At 40.4% G+C, this 27,722-nt stretch overlaps 1 protein-coding gene across 3 annotated transcripts in view; it reads right to left on the reverse strand.

Moving 5' to 3' along the window:
• Positions 1-27,722, reverse strand: part of NFIA (nuclear factor I A) — a 400,777-nt gene that overhangs the window by 28,430 nt on the left and 344,625 nt on the right. For 2 of the 3 annotated variants that reach the window (XM_027537072.1, XM_027537073.1), the window contains exon 10: positions 13,325-13,416. The exons of the other annotated variant lie outside the window; for it this stretch is intronic. In XM_027537072.1, coding sequence (XP_027392873.1) covers positions 13,325-13,416 — 92 coding nt within the window. The remainder of the gene's footprint in view (positions 1-13,324; positions 13,417-27,722) is intronic. 3 annotated transcript variants of the gene reach the window in all.

The raw sequence follows: 27,722 nt of genomic DNA on the forward strand, positions 1-27,722 counted from the left end.
TGTAAAGGAAGCCATGCGAAGCCTTAGGAAAAATTCTCATGCAAATATTTTGGGGGAGGCCTGTACTTTGGAATGTAACTCAATGAATAGGCTCCATTGAAAGGCTATATCCCCAAAACAGAGGCCACTGATAAAAGAATGTGCCTTCGTCCTTAATAAACAAACAGGAAGGTAAACAAGTGGGTGTGGGAAAAGTGGCCAGGAAGAATCACTGAGAACTCATATGAGATCTTGGAGAAAGATCTCACGTCAGACAATAGGCTCTGGCCTTGAAACTGTGCTTTGGTAGAACCTTCAAGGTCTTAGACTCATTAGATGGCCTGGGAAAGCCTGTGTCTGAAAGGAACCTCTCCTAATGTGAACGGTCATTATTTATAACCAGAAAGCTTTTTCTTTGCTTTCTTTTTTTTTTTGGCCATGCCACCAGCACATGGGATCTTAGCTTCCTGACCAGGGATCAAACCTGCGCCCCCTGCAGTGGAAGCACTGGTAGCATGGCACATTGACCACTGGACCACCACGGAAGTTCCGTGATCGGTCATTATTCAGAACGCAGAAACATTTGGTAAAGCAAATGCCTCCCTCATACAGGGTTTTCACATGCAGGGGCTTTGTGGAAGTGGGAGCCCCACCTGTACTGCCTTCTCCCCTCAGAGCATGTGGCAGGGCCGATCCATTTTCCTGTTCTCCGAACTCTGTTGACTCAAGCTCAGCAAAACCAGGCTCTTTTCTTTTGAAAAGGAAGCATCTGGTTCCAAGTCGTAAAAGAGAAACCCAGAACCTGTTGCTGAGTGTCTGATAAGCACCTGGGAGGGTGCACGGAGGGCACTGCTTCCCAGAGCTCCCCTGTGATTACCAAGGCACATGTCTTTCAACGCAGCCTTTCTGGAGTGCTCGTTTACCAGGATAACCTTGACTCCACCCCGGGGGGAACTGGTTTACCCAAAACTCCAGTACTTCTGCCCAAATCCTGGAATCCAACAGAAGGCTTAAAGGAGATGATCACTATCCACTCATACATACACACAGCATACAGGTCTCCTAGACACACAGGGAGTGAGTGGAGGAAAGACATTGAAGCAAGAGAGGAAAGGAGTCAAATGCAAGAACTGGAGTTGAAAACATCATGAAACCGGCCAGGGTATGGGAAAAAAAGGAAGATGACAGATACTGTTAACAGTCCTTCCTACTATCTATTGCTCCTTCTTTCTCAGAGCAATTCTGTTTAGGGAGGACAATGTGACCAGCCCTGGGTAAATGAGTCATGATCTTAGCCAATCAAGATAATTTTGTGTTGGCTTTACTGGCATTCTTTGCAGCTAAAGATTAAAATGTGACCATTAGCTTTAGTCAATGAAAACCAAAACAGCAGGATCCTTGTTCCTTGATATAAAAGGAATAATGGGGAATGATGTGGGGATGATGTCTGGAGCTGCAGCAGTCATTTTGTAGTCAGGAGGCACCAGCTTGTGGCTGCTAAGGATGGTACAACAGAATGTTTGAAAGAGCAAGGCTCCTGCTGGCATCCTGTAGCAGCTGAAACAATGCCAACAACCATTCACTGACAGATTTCTTCCTATGCAGGAACCAAAAAATCTGATTGGCTTAAGCCATAGTTAATTGGATTTTCTTCTATGAGGTAGATAATATCATCACCTTCATTTCATAGATGAGGAAACAGAATTTTAAAGGGTAACATGCCCAAGATCACTCAGATAAATGGCACAAACAGGATGTGAAAACAATCCTACTCAATCCTAAGTCTATTCCACTCTTCAGTTCATGACTTTGGCCTTGTTTCCCTAAAGCAATCAGATCATGAGTGTCAAGAGTATTTCCCTTAGGAACCTCCTACACTGTTGGTGGGAATGTAAGTTGGTGCAGCCACTATGGAGAACACTATCGAAGTTCCTCGAAAAACTAGAGGTGCCATTTGATCCAGCAATCCCACTCCTGAGCATATATTCAGACAAAATTATAATTCAAAAAGATACCTGCTCTTCCCAAGTTCACAGCAGCACTCTTCACAATAGCCAAGACATGGAAACATGTCAAATGTCCATCAGCAGATGAATAGATAAAGATGTGGTACATATATATAATAGAATATTACTCAGCCATAAAAAGAATGAAATAATGCTATTTGCAGCAACATGGATGCAACTAGAAATAATCATACTAAGTGAAGTAAGTCAGAAAGACAAATACCATGTATCAGTTATATGTGGGATCTGAGTGAAAGTCATTCAGTAGTGTCCAACTCTTTGTGACCCCATGTACTATACAGTCCATGGAAATCTCCAGGCCAGAATACTGGAGTGGGTAGCCTATCCCTTCTCCAGTGGATCTTCCTGACCCAGGAATCGAACCGGGGTCTCCGGCATTGCAGGTGGATTCTTTACCAACTGAGCTATCAGGGACACAAATTAACTTTTATGAAACAGAAACAGATCCACAGACATAGAGAACAGACTTGTGGTTGCCAAGGGGGAGGAAAGAGTGGGAGAGGGACGGACTGAGAGTTTGAGACTGCTGTTGCTGCTAAGTCGCTTCAGTCGTGTCAGACTCTGCGACCCCATAGACGGAAGCCCACCAGGCTCTGCCGTCCCTGGGATTCTCCAGGCAAGAACACTGGAGTGTGTTGCCATTTCCTCCCGCATTGCATGAAAGTGAAAAGTGAAAGTGAAGTCACTCAGTCGTGTCCAACTCTTTGGTGACCCCATGGACTGCAGCCCACCAGGCTCCTCCATCCATGGGATTTTCCAGGCAAGAGTGCTGGAGTGGGGTGCCATTGCCTTCTCTGAGTTTGAGACTAGCAGATGTAAACTATTATACACAGAATGGATAAGCAACAAGATCCTTTTATATATCACAGAGACCTATATTTAATATTCTGTGATAAACCATTGTTGTTCAGTCGCTAAGTCATATCTGACTCTTTGCAGCCCCATGGACTGTAGCATGCCAGGCTTCCTTGTCCTTCACCATCTTCTGGAATTTGCTCAAACTCATGTCCATTGAGTCAGTGATACCATCCTCTGTCACCCTCTTCTCATCTTGCCCTCAATCTTTTCCAGCATCAGGGTTTTTCCAATGAGTTGGTGCTTCACATCAGATGGCCAAAGTATTGGCGCTTCAGCTTCAGCATCAGTCCTTCCAATGAATATTCAGGGTTGATTTTAAGATTGACTGGTTGGATCTCCTTGCAGTCCAAGGTACTCTCAAGAGTCTTCTTCAGCACCACAATTCGAAAACATCAATTCTTCAGTGCTCAGCTTTCTTTATGGTCCAATTCTCACATCCATACATGACTACTGGAAAAACCACAGTTTTGACTATACGGACCTTTGTCAGCAAAGTGATGTCTCTGCTTTTTAATATGATGTCTAGGCTTGTCACAGATTTTCTTCCAAGGAGCAAGTGTTAATTTTGTGGCTGTAGTCACTGTCTTTAGTGATTTTGGAGCCCAAGAAAATAAAGTCTGTCACTGTTTCCATTTTTTTCCCTTCTATTTGCCATGAAGTGATGGGACCAGATGCCATGATCTTAGTTTTTTGAATGCTGAGTTTTAAGCCAGCTTTTTCACTCTCTTCTTTCACCTCCATCAAGAGGCTCTTTAGTTCCTCTTCACTTTCTGCCATTAGAGTGGTATCGTCTGCAAATCTGAGGTTGTTATTTATCCCAGCATGTGTCTTGTGTGTGTATACATTGTACATACATACATATATACATACATTATGGTTTATCACAACTAATGACGCTCAGTTGTGATAAACCTTAAAGGAAAAAATATATTAAAAAGAATGTGTGTGTGTATATATATATATATATATGCATGTGTGTATATATATGTACATGTATAACTGAATGATTTTGCTGTACAGCAGAAATTAATGCAATACTATAAATCAACTATATTCCAACTTTAAAAAAAGAACATCTCCCTTAGTTGGATATTTCATTGGAAATATCATTATCAAGACCCATTTCAGAACTGGACATGTTGATGGCAGGTTTGCATTTGATGCTACAATTTTCTGACTTCACTGTAAGGCTCTCATCAAATTCTCACCCAACTCCTCTCAGCTCTGTACAGCCATTCACACCCTTCACTTCATTTTCTATCCCACTTTCCCCAAAATCCAAACAGCTAATTAAATATCAGTAAATATCAGACATTTAGTCCATTCTCTTCTTCCATGATGTCTAAAATCTCCTGAAGAATCTCCCTTTTACCTTCCCCTTCTCCATCGCCACTGATCTCATTTAAGTACTGGCAAAGACGCAAGCACAAAAGGAACCACTGCTTGTTGAGCACCTGCTGTGTGCCAGAGTCCATGCAGGCATGCATGCTCAGTTATGTCTGATTCTTTGCGACCCCATGGACTGTAGCCCAGCGGGCTCCTCTGTCCATGGGATTTTGCAGGCAAGAATACTAGAGTGGGTTGCCATTTCCTTCTCCAAGGGACCTTCTCAACACAGGGATCGAACCTCGCATTTCCTGCATTGGCAGGTATATTCTTTACCATCCAGCCGCCTGAGATTGAGGGCATGAGGATAAGGGTGACAGAGGATGAGATGGTTGGATGGCATCATCGACTCAATGGACAACGGTTTGAGCAAACTCCGGGAGATGGTGAAGGACAGGGAAGATTGGCGTGCTATAGTCCACGGGGTGGCAAAGTGTCGGACATGACTGAGCAACTGAATAACACTACCACCTGGGAAGTCCTGCCAGATCCCATATAAACACCTTTAATCCCTTCAGTGATCATCAATTCACTTATCGAAGGAGTTTCCTCAAATCTTTTTTAAGCAAAGCAAAAAACAAACAAAAACACTAAAACCAAACTAAAACATGCCATTAAACGTGATAGAATCTCTGAAGTTAAAAAACCGAGGAAGAAAAAGCAGACCAGTACCTAGAACTGAGGCTCTGGCTTGGTTCAGGAGTGAAATCTGTGGCTGAGGACAACTAAAACATGCTGCCAAGTTAAAACTTGAGAGACAACGGTTCTGTTTATTGAAAAATGTATTTTAAGAGTGTCTCATAGGCTGTCCATGAGTCAGCTGCCAAGTGTTTGTGAAGAGGAACGTGGCAAGAACATACAGGCTGGTGTGGGGGCTGGGAAGCCGGAGGAGTCACTCCTGCCCGCAGTGGGAGGGAGCAGATGGCAGGGGTAACTCATCTCCCTGAGGCGGCGCTGACTACTCAACACCTACGCTGGAGCCGCGAACGTGAGAGAACAAATGATCAGGCCCTGTTTTCTCTGCAGATGCTGGGGGTCCATTCATTTGCCACAGTCCTTACTACCCTCAGAAAAGGGGCTTCCCTAAGTGGCTCAGGCGGTAAAGAATGTGCCTGCAACATGGGAGACCAGGTTTCCATCCCTGGGTCAGGAAGATCCCCTGGAGGAGGAAATGGCAACTCACTTGAGTATTCTTGCCGGGAGAATTCCATGGATAGAGAAGCCTGGTGGACTATAGTCCATGGGGTGGCAGAGAGTCGGATACGACTGAGCAACTAACACTTTCACTTTACTATCCTCAGAGATATGATTGATTTCCCCTTGGGAAGTCTCTTCTTCCTTGGGGCACAACTTATCTTAAGGTTAGATAAGGACAGAGGTGCCCAAAAGAATGAGGCTTTTGGAGTACCTTTAGTGCAGATGCTCAATGGAAGAATCCATGAGATTCTGAACTGGTGGCGTTTTCCAAATTGTGTCCTGACTGGATGGTCACGTTAGATCCAGCGTTTGGCAGGCAGGTTCTGCCCATATCCACAGAGCAGTACATGATGATGTGCTGCTGAAAGACCACACATGTCCTTTCCCGATGGGTGCACTGAAGGAAGTGTGGGCTCTGGAATCAGAAGTGGGTCTGTGTCCTGGTTCTGCCAACCCCTGGCTATGTGGTTCTGGGGAAGTCACTGCCCTCTCTTTAAACCTTTACACAGTTTTTAAATCTATATAATGGGGATAAAAATAGTAACAGCTCTGCCTACTTCAAGGGGTTGTTCTGAAGATCACATGAGAAAATACTTTGTAATCCAGAAAACAATGTTTAAATATAAACAGTTATCAACCAAACAACCAATGCTATCACTTGTTGAGTATTAGCAGGTGTTAAGCATTTACTTTTTCTGCACTGAGTTTAAGACTCAAAACAACCGTAGGAGGTAGATAAATACAGTTATCACCATTTTGCAGTTCATAAACCAGGCTAGAAAAATTGAATTACCAAGAAAAAATTTTAAAAATTACCCCAAAATGAAGCACGCATACCACTTCTAAGTGATGAAATAAAGCTCCAATCAAGATCTGAAAGGAAAGCTCACAACCTCAGCTGCTCTCCTCTCTGGGCAGAGCCTGGCAGTTCTCACAGATGTTGACTAATGTCATTAGTAAAGGTCTTTTTCCCAGGCAGAATGAGAGAATGAGCTCAGTCTTGATTTCACAGATGCAGGAGCTAATAGGAAACCGGGGCAGGTCTTCAGAAGAACCAAGTACAGCGGCGGTCTTATTCCTTGGTGTAAGAGTCAACCTCAGGCCACAAAGAGAAAATGGTCAGCAACCTTTCATCATAAACAGTTAAGGATGCAGACAGTGTTCAGGAAAGAGATGTTCTGGAGACAGACTGGTTCAAATCCTGGCTACCTCATTTGCCATGGGACAAGTATACTCTCTGAAACTTCAATTTTCTTATCAGTAAAACAGGGAGATTCCCTTCCGAAACCAGGGAATTTCTCTCCTACACTCTCAGTTGCATCCAACTCTTTGTGACCCTTTGAACTATATAGCCCGCAAAGCTTCTCTGTCCATGGGATTTTCCAGGCAAGAATACCAGAATGGGTTGCCTTTTCCTTCTCCAGGGGATCTTCCCGGACCAGGGACTGAATCTGCATCTCCTGTGTTTCCTGCACTGAGCCATCAGAGAAGCAAAACAAGGTTAACGGCACTAATCTCAGAGGGCTCTGAGACCTGTAGTTAGTGCAGGCACAGAAACTAACGTGTGACGGTTCGCGCCGGCGCTTAATACAGAGTGCCCGTTTGGCCAATTAACTTTTTTCAGAGTTAGAAGTAAATGGAATTTCATCTGCCACTCCTCTCCAGTCTTGGGAGTTTTCAGCTGTATGGGCTTGTAACTCAAATGCTCAGACCCAGTTTTAACTGGAAGGGGGAGGATAGTTTATTTTCTCCTCTATAAGGAAGTCTGAGTTTCTTGCCTTTGCAGCTCTCCAGCTGCTCCTTGAACTTCTGTGTGGTACCCAACTTCCTCCAAGTAGGTGGCTGGGGTCAGGGCGGGGAGGAGGCAGGGAATGGCTTCAGCTAATTGCACTGCAATCTCTAGTGAGTTTGGTGTCTGGGGTGAGAATATTACGTAAGGAGCATTGCTTCTTGGAAATGAAGGATGGCGGGGGGTGGGGGTCTGGCTGACATGCCAGCAGCAGAAAAGGAGTCTAATAATTTCATCTGTTTGGTTCAAAGAAGACAGCTCAACATGTTTCTCTACTTTACATGGGATAAAGTCTTATTGTCTAGCTCATGGGTGGTCAAATTAAAAGTAGCAGAAAAAGGTAAAATGTCTAAGAGCCAGAGCCATATCATCAGTCCAAAATTAGACAAGGACAGAAAAGCTATCTTGCCTTGTCTGTCCCTTCTACTCTTTGAAAGGTCTTCTCCCCAACTCCAAGCCTCTTAGGCAAATCCTTACTGTTAACTCTTATCACACTGCATCATTAATATTGTTGTCATTACTGTTATTTTTTACATCTGTTTCCTCTATCAGACTTTGAGCGACTTGAGGAGAATTGTTATTCCCTGCATTCTGTAGGTGTTGGGAATACAGTTAGAAATGATGAGTGATTGATGAAAGGGGTTTAGAAAGTTTTGCATTTTGCAGATCGCCTGAGCACTGGTTTCTCAGGTGGAGCTTCAGGAATATGGCACAGAAAACGGCAACAGATCTAAACACTCTCCATACCCACCACCTCCCTATGTTCCTTGTGCATCCCCCCCAAAGGCAGACAGCAAGTACTGTGCCATAACTGAGCTCTGCGGGGACCTCTCCAGGTGGGCAGGTTTCTGGCACAGAGAAGCCTGTGGCTTGTGCACACATTTGTAAATTTCATGAGGCAAAGGCAGTCACATTGCTTTTGAGTCAGGCAGCTAAATGATTTATTAAGCAAAGGTTACAGCACCTGTGCCTTTTTGTCAACAAATCAGGCCCGTGCCATGCCAAGCGATTCTTCTAATAACCCAAATGGTAATTTGGTTTTAAATAGCCTTTCAGATACCACAATTCTGTTGAGGCAGAACAGTGATAGATTTGGGTGGCAGGGAAGAAATGCCTGTTTTTAATATTGTTTGCACTCATTTTTCATTTTAAAGAATTAGTCCTCATTGGCGTTCTGCAGGTTAAGCATTTTATTTGAACATTCTGATTAAACCAGAACCTGAATGAAAATGAGTTCTTTGCTCAGTCCTTCTGTGTGGGAATTGGTATTTCTATTTATTACCTGATGATGAAATACTAACTTTTTCTCTCTAAATAAATGCCTCCTTTTAATGGCTCTCGTTTTCAGGGATCAGATTAAATTATGAGATGCAATTGAGATGGTCATTGGCTTTCAGCTATTTGATATGATGGCATGCTCTCTCTTATATCATTCAGTGGGTGTGCGGGGGACATTAACAGTGTCCAAAGTGAAGTAAACACTCTATGCCCCAGAGTCGTTTCTATATGTTATTATCAACTGTCATGGGACAATACTGAAAAATAAAGAGATTCAGGGTGGTCGTGTTTTCTCAGAACAGATGGGTGTTCTAAAGGCTGTCTGGAGGTGGCTACCCACCGTGTTAATGATGAGTTATAAAATGGAGGAGAAGGAAACGGGGAGGCAAATCGTGATAGTCGCAGAGATAGCAGAAAAGTGAGGCAGAAGAATGGGATGGATAACCTGGCAGGAATGTTCCAACAGAGCCAAAGCTGGGGTGAATTATATTAATACAATGCAATTGGAAGGCAGTCTGAAAGAAAACTAGCTCAGGGCAAGGCTAAAAAGAAGGCAATTCTGTCTCAGTGAAGGGAGGAATTCTCTGGAGGAAAAAAAATAGACTGGAAGGAAGGAGGAGGAAAAATGGCTTTCAATTATCCATGTTATCTTTCCCTACCAATCATTACAGATGATGAATAGGTGCAATAAAAGCCAATATTCAATTTTTCCAATTTACATGGAAAGAAGGCCATAATATATTGTTAAGGGGGAAGAAACAGCAGGTTACCAAACAGTGTATATAATATGATCTCATTTTTGCAATATATTTGTATGCACAGAAACAGTCTGGATGGATTTAGACAGAAATGTTAACAGTAGGACTACAAGAGATTTTTAAAAATTATTTTTCCCATCTGTATTTTCCACAGTTAACATGTATCATGACAGTAATAAGAAAAAGTCATTATTTTTAAACTTCCTTATGAATCATTTAGATTCAGCCCATATTTGCTGACTACCCACTATGTGCCGGACATGAGAACGAGTGCTTTCAAAGAGCTCAGCACAAAATGACAGGGGATTATTTTTTGATAAACAGTCCACTCTTCCTGGCTGTTTACAGAATTTCAGAATCTCAAGAGGTGAAAGGGTCGTTAAGAGTTTATCTAATAATCACATTTAAAAATTGTGATAAAATGTACATAAACTTTACCATCTTAACCATTTTTAAGTGGACATTTCAGTGGCATGCAAGACACTCACGCTGTGGTGTAACACCAACATCAAGCATCATCCATCTTCGGAGCTTTTTACATCTTATAAAATGAACACTCTATACCACTAAACAATAACTGTCTATTCTGCCCACTCCCCAGCTCCTGGCAACCTCGGTTCTGCTTTCTGTCTCTACGAATGTGACTACACTAGGTACTTCGTATTAAGTGGAATCGTACAGTGTTTGTTCTTTTGTGACTAGCCTATTTCACTTTGCATAACGTCTTCAAGGTTCATCCATGTTGCAACATATTGCAGAATTTCATCTTCAAGGCTGGATAATATGTATTATACCACATTAAAATGGTATACCTACAGTAACATATATATGCCATGTTTTGTTTATCCACTTATCTTTTGATGGACACTTGGATGACTTGCCTCTTTTAGCTATTGTGAATAATGCTGCTATGAACATGGGTATACAAATCTCTCTTTGAAACTTGGTTTTCAATTCTTTCGGGTATACACTAATGATCAGAGTCTATCTCTGATTAGAGAAAACTCAGATTTAAAACCAGGGAATATGCCAGTGGTATTCCTGAGAGTTGAGCATCAGTCTCTGTTTGAATATCTGCAGGGAAAGTAGCTCATCACTCTATAAGGCAGGAAGTACAATACAGTAGTTAGACAACATAGGTCTTGAAGTCAGACAGAACTGGGGACACATTCTTGCTCCGTTCTCCACTGTATAGCCTTGGAAAAATCAACAACTCTTTAGATCTCAGGTTTCACATCTATAAAATGGAGATAATTATATATATCCTAATGGATGGTTATATATATCCTAATGGATGGCTGTCAAGATTTGTTGGATAACGTACTTAAGTGCATAGAAAATGCTCAATAAATAGGGGCTATATATAATCAAGTAACTTTTTTTTTTAAAAGGAATGGTCTTATGATAACTGAAAGCTGACTACTTCAAATGTCTATTCGTTAGTTCAAATTCTATCTACTAGAAAGAAATAGGGACCATCAGTTCAGTTCAGTTCAGTCGCTCAGTCATCTGTTTTCCATAGGTTGATGCTCCAAGTATTTGAAGAGGCTTCTTTGGGGAAAAGAGAGGCCATTTTATTTTGTATTTGTTTATGGATTTCTGTGCAGGATACCTTTTCTGCATTTATAAAGCTCACCTATCTGCTTGGCTGACTCTTCAATTTTTACTTCTTCAAGGCACATTACAAAATTTTGTTTTCCCAGAAAACTTTTCCCATAATGCAATTAATACAAATTTCATGCCTATTAACAAAAGTATTTATATAAAAAATGTAGGCTTGACTAGGAAATTAGTAATCTGTAGGCCATGTTCAGATTATGTCTAAAAAATTCCTATAAAAATTCCTCTTCTTAACTGATGTCCTCTCAGAAAGATTATTTTAAAAAATATTATTTTTATTATTTATATCTATAGATATGCCTTCCAAATGGTTCCAGAAAGTAGTTCTTTTTAAAAAAAGTTAATATATACATCTAAATATTAAAATATTTAGAGCACATAATTTTTATCTCAGGATATATTTTTGGGGAAAAAGAATAACTCCATTAGTGCAGTTTCTCATAAGACAATTGGGGATGGCTTTTTCCAAGCCAAATGTGGCAGGTGTCACTGTGATAAGAAACATTTAAGCTGTTGTCCCTATGATGCCAAATATTTAACAGAAACCCAAAAATTCAGTTCCAGATGCCAATATTGGGCCTACATGACATCATTCATCCAGATGCGTAGAAAATCTGGATTTTAAGAATTGAATTTTTGTGGTCAACATCATGAAGACTCAGTTTGTGGGTTAAATAAGGCATTTGTGAAACAAGGCCATATTGGAATAGAACACGTTTTGATTATAGAGAAACAAGTTGAATGGAATGCAGGGTACAATTTCAGCGCAGTGAACCACAGCTTATATAAAAATAGTATGTAAAATACAAACAGGGCATTTCCAAACTGCATTTTTGAGGTTCCTAATGAAGTAACCTGAGCCCACTGGTGCTTTGAGAAAAGAAATAATCCAATATAAAGCTACTGTCCCCAATTCTTCCCTTCTCATTGAATTTGACCACGTAAGACAAATGCACAACAAGAAATGTTCTACTTTAATGCATCTGAGGTAATTATTCAACTTCAAATTCAGCAGTTAAGTATTTGAAGGTGTGGGAAAGTAAGCAATAAACTTGAACAATTTTGTGGGGAGTATGGAATAGGCAATGTCAATCCCGGATGCCAATGCACCTGCCCCCTCCTCCCCTTCCCTCCCTTGCCAGTTTCAGAAGAAACAGCAGAAGTGGGAAATTCAAGAGTTAACTTTCTTCCTCCCCTCTTTGCTTCCCCTCTCCTTACAGCTGCCTCCTCCGAGGCTGTACTTTCTGTGACCCTGCTTCAGTGTAGGAAGGCTTCAGATGCGATGCTGTTTAACCCGCACTGTCGACACAGCAATAAACTAAAATCTTTTACAAAGAAAGCAAATGGACCCAGGAAAGCAAACCTATTTCGTTCATAAGCACCTGCTCATAGTGTTACAAACAAAGATGAATAGTTAGAAATTAGGCATCTGGAGATTACACACCGCAGCACATACACAAAACATCTTGGAGAATTTTTTCAAACACTGTGTTGAACAGAACCTCAAAGGGAAAACATTTTCTTTATGTCAATTCTGATAACATACAGTCACATTCTAGTTAAGAAATGAGAGAGGAGCTTTTTCTAAAACGTGTATCTAATTCTATTTTACACATCTCTAAGTATCTTTATAGCTACTACCCTGGAATTCTAAAAGTCTTTCACTGTTTCTCAATTCACAGCAGCTATTTCAAAACTTTTAAAAGTGAGACCTTCTCCTTGACCTATACTAGCACAAAACACATCTATTGAAAAACAAACTCTAGATGTCCTGGTAAACTTTTTTCAATCACCTACCTCAAAACATGACATTAATTCACGTCCATCCCCTCCCACCCCACTGGGGCCAGCGTAGCCCGTAACAAATACCTCCTATACCAATTGCTGCACCAATACCAGCAACTTAACAGGGCTCAGGAACTCTTTCTTTCCCTTTCTCTTAGAAAGACTGTCAGGGTCCTGGGGACCCTGTAACGAGTACAGAAGAGTGGCTGGCCCCCCACCCCAGCATGCACTCTGATGTCACTGGCAAGCAGAATGTACTTTCCAGGTTCAATAGGGGCCTACTTCTTTCTGTCTGCTCACACGCAGAGACACGGATTCCTAAAAGAGGGAGCACTCTCTATCCAGCCCTGGGAAAACTTTCTTCCCATAGCAAAAGTAGGTCTGGCACAGAAGCCCTCCTCTTCTACCCCCTCAATACAAGAAACAAAAATTGCAGGCACTGTTTTCCATGATTTCTGAGAACACGTGGAAAGGTGGCTGAAGGGCCGGGACGAGGTTGGGGGGTGGGGGTGGGGGGGTGGGGGTGGGAGGTAAAGGGACCGAACAGGGATTGGGAAACGCAGCCTGTGGTGGCGAAAGATGAGTTACAATGCACCTGATGAATAAAACAAGCTGCACCACATACAGAAAAGATGAGAGCGGCCCACCTGTGTCTGTTGAGGGATATTTACAAAGCTTGGATCCCGTGGTCCAACACTGACGAATCGGTTTGCGGGGGAGGTGCTGGGTGTCGAGTAGGCTGTGAAGGGAAGGGACACATGCGTTCAGGAAGCAGCACGAGATTGCACACGCAGACAACACCAAAACACACAGTCTCCGAGCCTACGCAGCTGATTAACAAGGAAATGTGCAAACACTGTAGCTAGCAGAGGGATCTAGCTAGCAAGGGCACTTTAGACAGTCAAAAAGGAAGGGGGGTTGGCTTCCAAAGACTGTTGGAGTAAAACAGCGTCAAACTGGTGCTCAGATGAGCTCTTTTCTCCTTCCATCATACAAATTAGAACATGCAGGACATTTGCAAAGTATACTTTCTGAGTGAAACATGAGTTCTGGGGTCAGAAAGAGATATCCTAGTCTTTAAAAGCACAGGAGAAAGAAATCAGGTAGAAAGGGGAGGAAAGCAGTTCATTTTACAATCTTGCTTTTCACACTACCACCGTCCTAAAGATCACGGGATGTTCCTGTTCCTCTATCTCTAAATACAATAGAAGAGTCTTTACAAAGGGACTGGGTTCTCCAGAAAGGTAGTGGAAAACCATCTAGAGCACACTGGCTTTACAGGCGTAGTCGGCTGTCTAGAACTTTACGATCACAAAATGTGCTTACTGTATTAACATTTGTAGTCTTCCCATCCTAGAACCTTTCTGTTCAGGTACAAACCATCAAGACCCCACGTAAACCTGGGACCTCAGGTACCACACTTCAGCTTACTGTGCTTTTCACAGTACATAAATGCTCTGTTGCTGGTTTTTATACTTATATTGAAGAGCTTCACTCTACAGAGAAAAAATTCTGTAGCTTTAGTGTTTCACTGGCTCGTATATCCAAACGAACATTTTTTTTCTGGTGTCCTTCAAATTCACTTCTTAACCACAAACTCCAAGGATTTATTCATATTCTTTCTTTACTAGAGTTTTTAGACAATTACTTAATTTCAAATTTCTTACCCATACTTGTAAAAAGCCTAAGTTTTCTGGACTAACACAAGACATGCACTATCTAAAAGATGAAAAGGATTTGCACTTTTTAAAAAACACAAATAATTGAAGGAATAATATCAAGTTCCTTTGCCAGATATTTTTCCCGCACATTAACATCATCTGCCTCTCTTCCTTTGATTTTCTGTTCTACAGAAAACTGCTCAGACTTCTTGTTTCCTTTGTTAAGCATATCTAGAGACAAAAGTTCCAACCAATCTGGCTCAAGTCCTATTGGTCTTAGAAGTAAGTCACCCACGCAGAGCTGTGATGGTCATGTAGTACGGTTGTGTTGGAACAGAGAAGGAATAAAAGGGTCCCCTGATATCTATTAAGAAGAAACTTTTTGTGGCTGTAGTATTTGTTTGAGAAGAACTTGTCCAATAATAGCTTTATCTGCTGCTGCTGCTGCTAAGTCGCTTCAGTCGTGTCCGACTCTGTGCGACCCCATAGACAGCAGCCCACCAGGCTTCCCATCCCTGGGATTCTCCAGGCAAGAACACTGGAGTGGGTTGCCATTTCCTTTTCCAATGCATGAAAGTGAAAAGTGAAAGTGAAGTCGCTCAGTCGTGCTCGACTCTTAGCGACCCCGTGGACTGCAGCCTACCAGGCTCCTCTGTCCATGGGATTTTCCAGGCAAAAGTACTGGAGTGGGGTGCCATTGCCTTCTCTGAATAGCTTTATCTAAAATGATCTAATTGTATGATACATTACATTGTCTAGCAACCGATTTCTTCCCCAGCCCATCCTGTCAGATTAACCTGTACAGATTTGAAAGACACATTTAGTTATTCTGTAAGTGCCTCTCGCTCATTGCTATGGGGAAATTTATTTTTTAAAAAGCTCAGTCAAATACTCTTTATTAATGGTTTCATTCGGCCTATTGCTCTACTTTGATGTGCTTTCAAAAGTCTTAACAGAAAGTTTTATACTGAAAATGATGGACTATAATTACCTGATAGGGAATTTATCTGTTCCTAGGGCACAAGGAGGATGTGGGAGAGATAAGGAGGAAATTTGTAGATAAAATAACCTGTTAAGCCTATTAGCAATTAGGAGGAAAAAAAGTATTTTTTACACATGCATAGGTAGGTAGGTTGAGAAGGAACAAAAAGGCATGAAGAATAAGTTAAGGTTCTAAGGGTAAGTGACTGCTGACAAATGCTTGAACCGTAAGGCCTTGGTGTGATGGTCCTAGCAGAGCTGTGTGTGCATGCCTGCATTGATCATCACAGATATACACAGGATTTCCTACGATGACTTCACTGTACTGGTGACATCTCAACAAGCATGCTGACTGATCCTAGGAAACATAAGCTTTTTTTCTTTTCTTTTTTGTGTGAAGATAGGTCTTCACTGACCATAAAAGTGCTTGTCTTTTGGTTGAGTCCGACTCTTTATGACCCCATGGACTGTAGCCTGCCAGGCTCCTCTGTTCATGGGATTCTCCAGGCCAGAATAGTGGAGTGGGTAGCCATTCCCTTCTCCAGGGGATCTTTCCAAACCCGGGATCAAACCCAGGTCTCCTACATAGCACTAAATCTGGAAAGGTCTGTATTACATTTCATTCTCTATTTAATATTTTTGCCAGACATAAATTTTGCCATTTTGAAAGGAGGGTTAGCATCTAAATAATTGAGCCACTCAAAATTACCACGAGACTAACAATTGGCTCTTGTTTCTTCTTCAATCATGAGACCAAACATCCCAGGAGGCCCTTAATGCTCTCTCATAGGCTATTAAAACTGCTCCAAAGTTTATTTTTTTTTAAAGAGCAATGCTGAAAGAGGTGGTAAGGTATTTGCCTTAAAAAAAAAAAAAAAGATATTACAACTATAAAGATCTGGGAGTCTTGGAGTATCCAAGTCACTGGATGGAAGAAAAGGTGCTCAGGGAAACTTATTCTATAGAAAGTTGATTCTGGGAAAAATCAAGGATACAGGAAAAACAAGGAAAGGAAGAAAGAAAGTCTGACTCATCCTCCATTATTGTAGTTTCAATAAGCAGAGTGTTCACCTATAACAGGATGCAGTTCCAGAGATGATATGACAGAGGGTGAATTTGATTTTTCCCAAAGAAGCAGTGGAATGAGGGAGTTATCCTGTTGAACAAAAGCCTCGGTTGAAACTTTTTGTTAAAACAATCATATACGCCGTGGTGAATCAATTACGCATGCCCAGTTAAGTGCTTTCAACATGAATATAAAATGAAGTAAAGGGGGCTATATGGTAATTAATTATATACAACTGTGCTTACTATGCTCTTATATTACATTATCTGTCTTAATTATAATTTTTGTCTATTTACAGCAACCATCAAATGTTGCAGAAAGAGCTTCAGAAAATCAGTAAGTCCAGAAAATAATTTTCTGGGAAGACAGGTATTTTTGAGAACTCTGGAGGGAAGATTCAGGGGCATTTGATGATTTTCTGATAAAGTCAACAGGGAAATCAATTTGCTTATATAACCTCATTGTAAAAGTCCTCATGACAAACATGACTATTAGAAATCAAAGTATTGATTAGTTGTCTGCTTCTGAAACAGAAAGTGTTTGCTTTTTTTTTTTAGCAGCCATTTGACCTACATGAGCAGCATCATCATGGACCATTTTCTTAGCCTTCTGAAAAAACATTCCTATAATAAACACATGCCAGCTCTTATATGGGCTAATCTGATCATATTTTTTCTCTTCCTATGTATTTCTTCAGATTATCCAAGAGTCTTAGCCTTAGCCACAGAGGTAAGTATCAAAATTTCAAGTCAGAATCTGATCCCATATCCTTCTGTGTTGCCCACTTACCATATGCATTGCTAATTCTAAAATCCTTCAGTTAGGCAGTACAAGTCAGGCCTCAGTATGAGCAATTGGAAAACGGTTCATGAACAATTCTTTCTTTATATGTAATTGAGCCTCTGCGAATACTGGAATCTATCTCTAGGGAGATTGTGGGATGGCCAGGGAGAGTGGCTGAGATCACCCATTAGCTCTGCTCTTTACAACTGGGCAGGTGTTCCCTGGAAGAACAGCTTCTATGTTCTCAGAAATGGATGTAACTGACTGCCTGTGAGTCAATGAGAATTCCAACTTTTGTTGTTCCCAGGTTATCTGGTGTTTTTTTCTTTTTTTGCCTCTGAATAATAAGGAATAAGGGAGGTGACTGAATAGAGGAATCACACGAGGTTCCAGATGAATCAGTTTGGAGTTTGGAATAGCCTTGACCCAACAATTATAAGCTGATCATGGGGCTAAAAAAGTGGTCCAACTGTTCTGAATAAAAAATAGTTGGAACTTTGCTGTTTTGGGGGTAAAATATGACTGCAAAACAAGATATTAAGACATTAAAATATCTGTATCAATGTCAGTTGATGGTTTCTTTAAGATAAAAACTATATTAGTAAAACTACTGAAATCTCACAAACTAGAAAATGTGAGTGCATCAGCTTGTTTTGAAAGTAGGCAGCCAGATTCGAGATCTAATTCAAATTTAGCAACCCCTGAAATGTGTGTCATCACTGGAAAACAGAAGAGGGAGAAAATTACAGATTTCTGTGTAGAGCCAGGGTGTGAACGGAGAGCAACCCTTTGGAGAAAGCCCTCTCCAGTGCCACAGAGTAGCCACCAAGAGGCTGAGTGCTGGGCTCAGCGGCCTGAGGACAGAGGCAGCCAGGTCCCCTGCTGGGGTGGAAGAGAAGGGGATGACCCAGTGAGGCACGTTGGCAGAAAAGATAATATAAGAGAGCTAGTGTATTTTGATTTTCTTTTTATTGTGTGTGTGTCTTAGATATTTGTCTTAAAAAATTTTTATTGAAATACAGTTGATTTACAGTGTTGTTTTATTAATAGTTTCAGATTTATAGCAACATGATCCGTGTGTGTGTGTGTGTATGTGTATATATATATGTATATATATATATATATATATATAATTTCTTAGATACTTTTCCATTATAGGTTATTGCAAAATACTGAGTATAATTCCCTGTGCTATACACTACGTCCTTGCTAGTTCTGACATTCTGAGTTTACTTCCATACACAGGAAGCAACAAACTCCCCTAAACCCTGGCAGATGCAAAGTTTGAAAAGAAGTCTGTGTTCTGTTCATGAGAGATGCCAAGTATCTAAAAGGAAGGAATATCCAGTTTCTCATTGTCTCAATCTAAAAGGAAGGACTACCCAATCCTCATTCCCTCAAACTACCAAGTCTAACTGCTGTGCTGCATTGAGGAGAGATATCTTATGTATTCCCATTCTTCCTCTCTTTCTTTCTCTGTCTCTGTCTTGCTCTCATGTGAACACTTCCTCTGTGCCAGGCTCTATGCTGAGTTTTATGGGAGATAAAAAGATGAGCCAGACACACTGCTATCCTTGAAATGTTAGCATCTAGTGGGGAGAGATGAGTACAGAAAGTGAAAATATGAGTGCCTAAAAGTAATATACATAAAAATCTGTGGGGTGTTTAAGGACAGAAAAGTGACACCTGGCAGGGGGGACAGAAAGCTTTGTAGAGGAGGAGATGGCTTTCGTGACAGGCTGTAAAAGACATGTTAGTTGACTAGTTTAGATGGACTGAGGGTTACAGAGTAAGATGCACGAGGAAAGCAACAGAGGCGGGGTGGGGGGGGGTGTCAGCCGTGGAGAGAAAGAAGAGATGAAATGCTGCAAATGACACTTTGCCATACGGTCTGGAAGATAAAAAGTTGAGGAGTGGGGACTTGAATGTTTGAAATTGAAGGAGAAAAAGTCCATTGAATTTTTCTTTCAAGAGGAAGAAGTAATTTATAAAATAATCAAAGATACCAACTTTTAAACACCATTAGGACCACTAGAGGCTTCCCCGGTGGCTCAGATGGTAAGGAATCTGCCTGCAATAAGGGAGATCTTGGTTCGATCCCTGGGTTGGGAAGATCCCCTGGAGAAGGGCATGGCAACCCACTCCAGTATTCTTGCCTGGAGAGTCCCCATGGACAGAGGAACCTGGCAGGCTACAGTCCATGGGGTCACAAAGAGTCAGACACAACTGAGAAACTAAGCACAGCACAACATAAGACCACTAGACATCCTAACACTTTAAACCTTTCCCATCCTATCTCAAAATCAGTGTGCCCTTCACATGTTGTCTTGTGTTCAGAAACTCAAGACATTTTCACATGTGGGGATTTTTCTTTAAAGACGCTGGACAAAGATTCAATTTCATTCAGCTGGACTTACTGTGATTTCACTCCCTGCCCAGGAATGTGCTAGTTACTGGACCAAAGTCATCCGAACAAGTTTAGGAATGGAGACTTGAACAGATCCCTGTGTTTTCAAACGGCAAGTTTATGAAACGTTTATCAGTGACACCCAAGAGTGCATCAGAACGCATGCAGTTGCAAATGGAAGCAGGGAGGTGACTAAATACCTAATTGAAATAATCTCTGGAATCCTAACTGCACTATCGTATGTTACAATACTATTTTTTTTAAAGCCCTGTGAAAAAAACTTTCATTTGTAAAAAAATAAATGCAGAAACTATTAGAAAATAGATTGGGTACTTTCTAAATGAAACCTATTACAATTGACTCATTTGGGAACTTGAACAGCACTATTTCTTGCCAGGTCACAAAAAAAATGCTGGAGGATATTGGAATGTTTTTTCCTTTGAAGAAATCTATGGGTATCGACAAATTTACAGGGCTAGTTGGCATTATTAATGTAATTATACAGCCAAGGAAACACATATAGCCTTTGCTGACACATGACCCAGTATTCAGAGGTTTGGAAATTCCACGTGATTGAATGGATGTTGTAATTTTTGTCCAGATATTTGGAATCTAGAAGATAACCACACTGAATTTCCATTATTTTGATCACGTATGTGAAGTCAGTTACCTCATTCTATTATCTCTGCAGATCTTTTGTCTGTACAAGCAAGTTACCAATAACAAAAAAGACAGCCTTCAGGGCATGAAATTAAAGCCTACTTCAGTTCAGTTCAGTTCAGTTCAGTCGCTCAGTCGTGTCCAACTCTTTGCGACCCCATGAATCGCAGCACGCCAGGCCTCCCTGCCCATCACCAACTCCCGGAGTTCACTGAGACTCACGTCCGTTGAGTCAGTGATGCCATCCAGCCATCTCATCCTTTGTTGTCCCCTTCTCCTCCTGCACCCAATCCCTCCTAGCATCAAGAGTCTTTTCCAATGAGTCAACTCTTCGCATCAGGTGGCCAAAGTACTGGAGTTTCAGCTTTAGCATCATTCCTTCCAAAGAACACCCAAGGCTGATCTCCTTTAGAATGGACTGGTTGGATCTCCTTGCAGTCCAAGGGACTCTCAAGAGTCTTCTCCAACACCACAGTTCAAAAGCATCAATTCTTCGGCGCTCAGCTTTCTTCACAGTCCAACTCTCACATCCATTCATGACCACAGGAAAAACCATAGCCTTGACTAGACAGACCTTTGTTGACAAAGTAATGTCTCTGCTATTCAATATGCTATCTAGGGTGGTCATAACTTTCCTTCCAAGGAGTAAGCATCTTTTAATTTCATGGCTGCAGTCACCATCTGCAGTGATTTTGGAGCCCCCAAAATAAAGTCTGACACTGTTTCCCCTGTTTCCCCATCTATTTCCCATGAAGTGATGGGACCAGATGCCATGATCTTCTTTTTCTGAATGTTGAGCTTTAAGCCAACTTTTTCACTCTCCTCTTTCACTTTCATCAACAGGCTTTTGAGTTCCTCTTCACTTTCTGCCATAAGGGTGGTGTCATCTGCATATCTGAGGTTATTGATATTTCTCCCGGCAATCTTGATTCCAGCTTGTGCTTCTTCCAGCCCAGCGTTTCTCATGATGTACTCTGCATGTAAGTTAAATAAGCAGGGTGACAGTATATAGCCTTGACGTATTCCTTTTCCTATTTGGAACCAGTCTGTTGTTCCATGTCCAGTTCTGACTGTTGCTTCCTGACCTGCATATAGGTTTCTCAAGAGGCCGCTAGTAAATTATTACGGAATAGCATACCCACAAGCTTTCTTCCTGAAAATCTAAAGAATTCGAACTTTAATATATTAGCATTACTTAACATGTATGGTAACAATTTGCATGAAATGTTTAATGTGTCAATAGTTCACAAAAGTCATGAAAAGAATCAGTTTGGGCAGATGGCTTTGCTCTGCTGGTCTCTCCACTTGTGTTAGGGATCTTCATAGCGGGTAGGGCTCAGATGACATCATGATTTGGGATGAAACATTCAGAGAGGAAGGTATAAGACGAATTCATGTGTGCACACAGAAAGAAGGGAATCAGAGCAATTTATAAACTGGGCGTCTTTTGACTTTACGTTACCAAAACCTGTGTAATGAAGAGGCACTTAACAATGAGTGTTTCCTGTAAACAACCTATTTATACTGCCTATAATATTCTTTTTATAATGATTTAAAGGACAGAATACAGCTTTGTTTCAGTTCATTTCAATTTATTTCTAATGACTGATCCACATTCTATATTGCTTATTTTTATGTGTATGCTGTGTGTTATTCAACTGAACATATTTATTGATCAAAAACAACCACGTAGATGGTAGGCACAGGTGAAAGTAATATTGAAGAGCCACAGGGAATAAACCCTGGATTCAGCTGGGGTTTACTAAAAAAAGAAACCAAGATCAATATATTGGATCGCTCCCTCTTGAAAGGCTTCTGTAGCCTCTCCAAAGGCAGTGTAACTTTGGAAACCCACTTCTGGGACTATATTCTCAACCAATACTTAAAAGCACATATAAAGATTTACACTCCAAGATGTTCATTACAGCATTACTTATAAGCGCAACAAATTGGAACCAATGGATAAATTGATGTTTCATCCATACGTTGGAATACTGCAGTCATTAAAAATGTTTTAAAATAATAATGATACCATGATATGCTTATAATATGAAATGAATAAAATTAGTTTATAAAATTATATATATATGTATATACATATATAAACACATACATATGATCAATTATGTTTAAAATAAGCACAGAAAATGACTGGAGAATATATATAGAAAGTGATTATCTATAAAGACTGGAATTACAAGTGATTTCAAAATATCTTCTAGTAATTTTTAATCCTAAATAAAAACAGAATCTGAAAACCCCAAATAATATTTTTATTTTTACAGCAATGCAATGCAGTTAATAGAAAATAATTTTTTTTTCCTAGAATCAGAAAATTCTAGACTAAATCCATTCAGTCTCTTACTAGAAACGTGATCTTGACAAATCAGTTAAATTCTCAGAGCCTCTATATATAAAAAAAGTCCAACATAATAAACATTATTTGCTCTAATACTTCTAACTCTTGTAAGGCTTCACCCCGCTCTGTGAATTTCTAATAGGCTACCTTCTCCACAGGAGCAATCCAGAGAGTGATCTCTAAGGAGAGGCTTAGCCAACAAGATGGGAAATCTCCAGGATCCCACTGTACTCTACATTAAGACAGTTGAAGAAAACTGCTAAAATCATCCAGTCAGGGATTACTGATACCAAATTCCGATTAAGGGCATCACACCCCAAGGTATCTGCCTTCAACCAATTAAAAAAATAATACTTAAATCTCTCCTGGGTTAATGTTATGATCAGATTCATATATAATTTCTAAGGGTGTAAACTGACACAACTTTTCTGAAAAGCAGCTTGGTAATGTATATCAAGAGAAATAGTTATACTATTTGCACTAGTAATTCCAATTCCAGAATCTATCCTAATAAAATTATTCAAGTTGGGGACAAAAATATATGTTTGATGATTTGCTGGAGGATATTCCATAGGCGAGGACAAAAGTTAATGTTCTACGGTAGGAGAATAAGTAAAAATCATTTAAAATAACATTTCCTGCTAGAATGTTTTCTATTATAAAGTAAGAAAAGATGTAAAATACTAGTTAAGAAAACAACATAGAAATTATTATATGCAGCAGGTCACAATAATCTTATATAAATATAAGCATACACAGAGAAATGCACTGAAAAAAGGGAAGAAAATCAGACTAAAATGTTAATTAGTAGTTGGTTATAGGAGAATATAATTTTTAAAATACTTTTCTGTATTTTTCAATTTTCCTACATTGCATTGCCATATATTATCTTCATGAAGAAAATCGTAAAACTCATCTGTCATTTCTGTCATTTGAAATAGTAAAAAACTGAGGCAAGATAAGACATGAATGGGTTATGATAACTTAAATAACCCAAATGAACGTAATCATCCACTGGCTGTTTTCTTTTGTCACTCATTCCTTCTTGACAAAGTTCAGTTCTTTTTTTTTCCTGCTCACGAGTTCCTCTGTTTTTCATCCAATTCAATGTACCCAGGAGTTTTTATAAGAATAATAGAAAAGTTTTTTTTATGGCATGTCTTGAAATATAGTTAAGTGGTAGAGTAGAAAGCACTGGACTTTAGCATCCAACAGACCTGGAATTGAATTCTGGTTCAATCTCAGTTTCCTCTTTTTAAAAAGAGGGCTAACGATTCCAATTTTTCAGATTAAAATAAAAATCAAGTGCAACTAAGGTAATACATATGAAAACACCTATCAAAGTGCCTGATTTGCAATAATTATTTTTCTTTTGCACAGTTAGACATTAAAAATTTGGGTTGTGCACAAAGTAGAAATGCTCTCTGCAAAAAAGTATTTACTGAAAATTATAACTTAAAGATAGCACACGTACATTTGTATCCAATGGGTTCCTAAAGCAGAACGTGTCATTGCTTAGTCGGGTCCAACTCTTTGTGACCCCATGGACTGTAGCCTACGAGGCTCCTCCGTCCATGGGATTTTCCAGGCAAGAGTACTGGAGTGGGTTGCCATTTCCTTCTCCAGGGGATCTTCCCAACCCAGGGATCGAACCCAGGTCTCCTGCATTGCAGGCAGACACTTCACCCTCTAAGCCACCAGGGAAGCAGAACTTGTGAGCAAATAATGGCTACTGAGGGTGAAAATGTTATCCTGTACTAAATTCCATGCTCTCTGGGAGGGAAGAAGAATATAATTCTCCAGCAGAAAGAGCACATATTTTTGCTATCAGATGTACAAAATTTACCAAGGCTTTTCTGGATCACCCCCTTTCATCCCCCTTACCCGACCCCACTGTGTGAGTTTTGGTCACTGTAATTAGTGATTGAGATTTAAAGAAAAATTTTAGTTCACTAGAAAAATACTTTAAAAATTAAATAAATCATTATATTTGACATAAAAGGGGATTTAAAACTCAATAATCTCTTCCATTCTTACTGGGTAAGGTACTTAGGAACTGCTGCTGCTGCTGCTAAGTCGCTTCAGCCACGTCCGACTCTGTGCAACCCCATAGAAGGAAGCCCACCAGGCTCCCCCGTCCCTGGGATTGTCCGGGCAAGAACACTAGAGTGGGTTGCCATTTCCTTCTCCAATGCATGAAAGTGAAAAGTGAAAGTGAAGTCGCTCAGTCGTCCCCGACTCTTAGCGACCCCATGGACTACAGCTCACCAGGCTCCTCCATCCATGGGATTTTCCAGGCAAGAGTACTGGAGTGGGGTGCCATTGCCTTCTCCGACTTAGGAACTACCTCCCAACAAAGCAATTTCTATCCTTCAATACACAATCAAGTGTATATATACATCCCCACTCTACAGTAGTATATGTTCTATACATACTGTTTCTTAGCCCTCTCTCTCCTTTGCTGACTTAATATAACTCAAAGATTATTCCATGAATTCATATACACTTATCCTTTATTTTTGACTTCCCTGGTGGCTCAGATGGTAAAAGTGTGTGCTTACAGTGCAGGAGACCTCGGTTTGATCCCTGGGTTGGGAAGATCCCCTGGAGAAGGCAATGGCAACCCACTCCAGTACTCTTGCCTGGAAAATCCCATGGATGGAGGAGCCTGGTGGGCTGCAGTCCATGGGGTCGCAAGAGTCGGACACGACTGAGCGACTTCACTTTCACCCTTATGTTTATTGACTTATTTTTATTTTTGACTGTGCTGGGCCTTTGTTGCTGTGCGGGCTCTTCTCTAGTTGTGGCAAGTGGGGGCCACTCCGTAGCTGCAGTGCACAGACTTCTCACTGCAGTGGCTTCTCTTGTGGAGCACGGGCTCTAGGGCACATGGCTTCAGTAGCTTCAGCTCCCACGCTCTAGAGGACAGGCTTAATAGTTGTGGCACACAAACTTAGTTTCCCCACGGCATGGCATGTGGGATATTCCCGATCAGGGATCGAACCCGTGTCTCCTGCAATGGGCAGGCGGATTCTTTACCGCTGAGCCACCAGGGAAGCAAGCTCCATCCTTCTTTTCAAAGGGTTTTCTAATGTATATCATATTAGTAGATATTTGGATATTTTGGTTTCCATCCCTGGGTTGGGAAGATCCCCTGGAGAAGGCAAAGGCTACCCACTCCAGTGTTCTGGCCTAGAGAATTCCATGGACTATATAGTCCATGGGGTCGCAAAGAGTCGGACATGACTGAGCGACTTTCACTTTCACTCTTTTATTATAATCACTGTTGCAACGAATACTTGATGTATATCTTTGCTCATATGTCCAACACTATGTATGACTTACATTTAAAATTTATATATATAAATATATATATAGTAAAATAGTCTTCTGAAGAGGTTGAACCAACTTACAGTCCTCTAACAGTATAGGAGAATGCCTGTTTTTCACACACTCAACAAGATTATGTCACGATACTTTTCTATATTATTTGAAAGGTCTTTCTCATTTCAATATTTCAAAAAAGTCTACCCTATGTTTTTGTGGTACTTTAAGGTTTAATATTTCTATATTATATTTTTTGTACCACCTGGAATTTATTTTGGTATAAGGAATTTTATTTTTTGTGGACAGCTACTCAGTCATCCCAATATACTTTATTGAATAATTCTTTTCCCTCTTCCATATGAAAATGTCACTATTATCATATCCTAAAATACTGTAGTTAAACTGGTCTCTTTCTGATTCAGAAGAATATAAAAAATTAAAATATAATGGGGATAGAAGCAGTGCTGGCTGAAGAATAAAATTCAATGTGGAAATAGAGAGATCAAAGTAAAATATGGTCCCTGGCACTAAACGACATCAGACATTAACTTAAGAGTAGATAAGAAGAAGGAGGGAGCTCTTTGGAATTGTTCAGTATCCTGTATGTGGTGTTGGGTGGAAGAATCTATGATGTTTTAAAAGCTCATAGAACTGTACACCAAAGGGTGGATTTCATTGAATATAAACTTTTTTTAAAACTTAAAAACTAAAGGAAAAGTTCAGGTACCAGTAAAGAAACACTATTTTATGAAAGGAAGCAAATAACATTTTTAAAATTTGCTCTTGTCATTATCTACTGGCTCTTCTCTGAAAGAGGAAATACATTCCTTATATCATTTAAAAATTGTGTATACGACATATTCACTGACTTGTTCTAAATTCAATTACTGATTAAAATTAACACATAAAAAAGTGTTGATGAAAAAGAGAGCCATCATTATTTGGGTCAAAACTCAGAGAGTAATTCTTCTAAGCATTCATCAACAGTCCAAGCTCTGGAGAGCCCTAAGGAACAAAGAACCTCCGGCTTTAGCAATAGCTACTGTTTTCCCACCTTCTCGCTATTCTTTGCTTATCTCCTTTCTTCTGCTCTCTTTCCTTTCCCTGCTAACAAAAAGTTATTCTCAGCAACGGAAACTGATCCACACCGAAGCATAAATGACCACTAGTATCTTCCTTTGTACTTCTCCCATAGATCTGCACTGCAAACTTGGAAATTGGGCTAAAGCAAAGATCCTCAAAGGATGCTCTGGCCAAGTGTATGAACTGCAGGTTCAAGGTGGCTGGGTGTGAGTCATGACGCTGCTACACTTGACTGAGTGATCTTGAGAAAGTTATCTATCTCTTCACACCCTGTGTTTCTCCATTAAGGTATTTACTTTTCAAAGTATGCACTTCATAGCATTAATGTGAGGATTAAAACAAGATAATATATAAAAAGCACTTTTTAAAGTGCTTGGTTTTAATAAAAGCTCAACATTTTGTTGTGTTATTAATTTCAGACAAGAATAGGCAGTTTGTGGTTCCCTGGTAACCAGAAATCATGTCGTATTGCTTTGTAATTTGGCTACAGGAGGAGCTAGCACCATGCGACCATAGGATTATTCTTTTTCATCTAGATGGCTTATTGCAGTAAAGAATCAGCCTGCAATGCAAGAGACACAGGAGACATGGGTTTGATCCCTGAGTCAGGAAGATCCCCTGGAGAAGGAAATGGCAACCCTCTTCAGTGTTCTTGCTTGGAGAATCCCATGGACAAAGGAGCCTGGTGGGCTACAGTCCACGGGGTTGGAAAAGAGTC

This window comes from Bos indicus x Bos taurus, chromosome 3 (genome assembly GCF_003369695.1).
Source record: "Bos indicus x Bos taurus breed Angus x Brahman F1 hybrid chromosome 3, Bos_hybrid_MaternalHap_v2.0, whole genome shotgun sequence".
Classification (NCBI taxonomy): domain Eukaryota; kingdom Metazoa; phylum Chordata; class Mammalia; order Artiodactyla; family Bovidae; genus Bos; species Bos indicus x Bos taurus.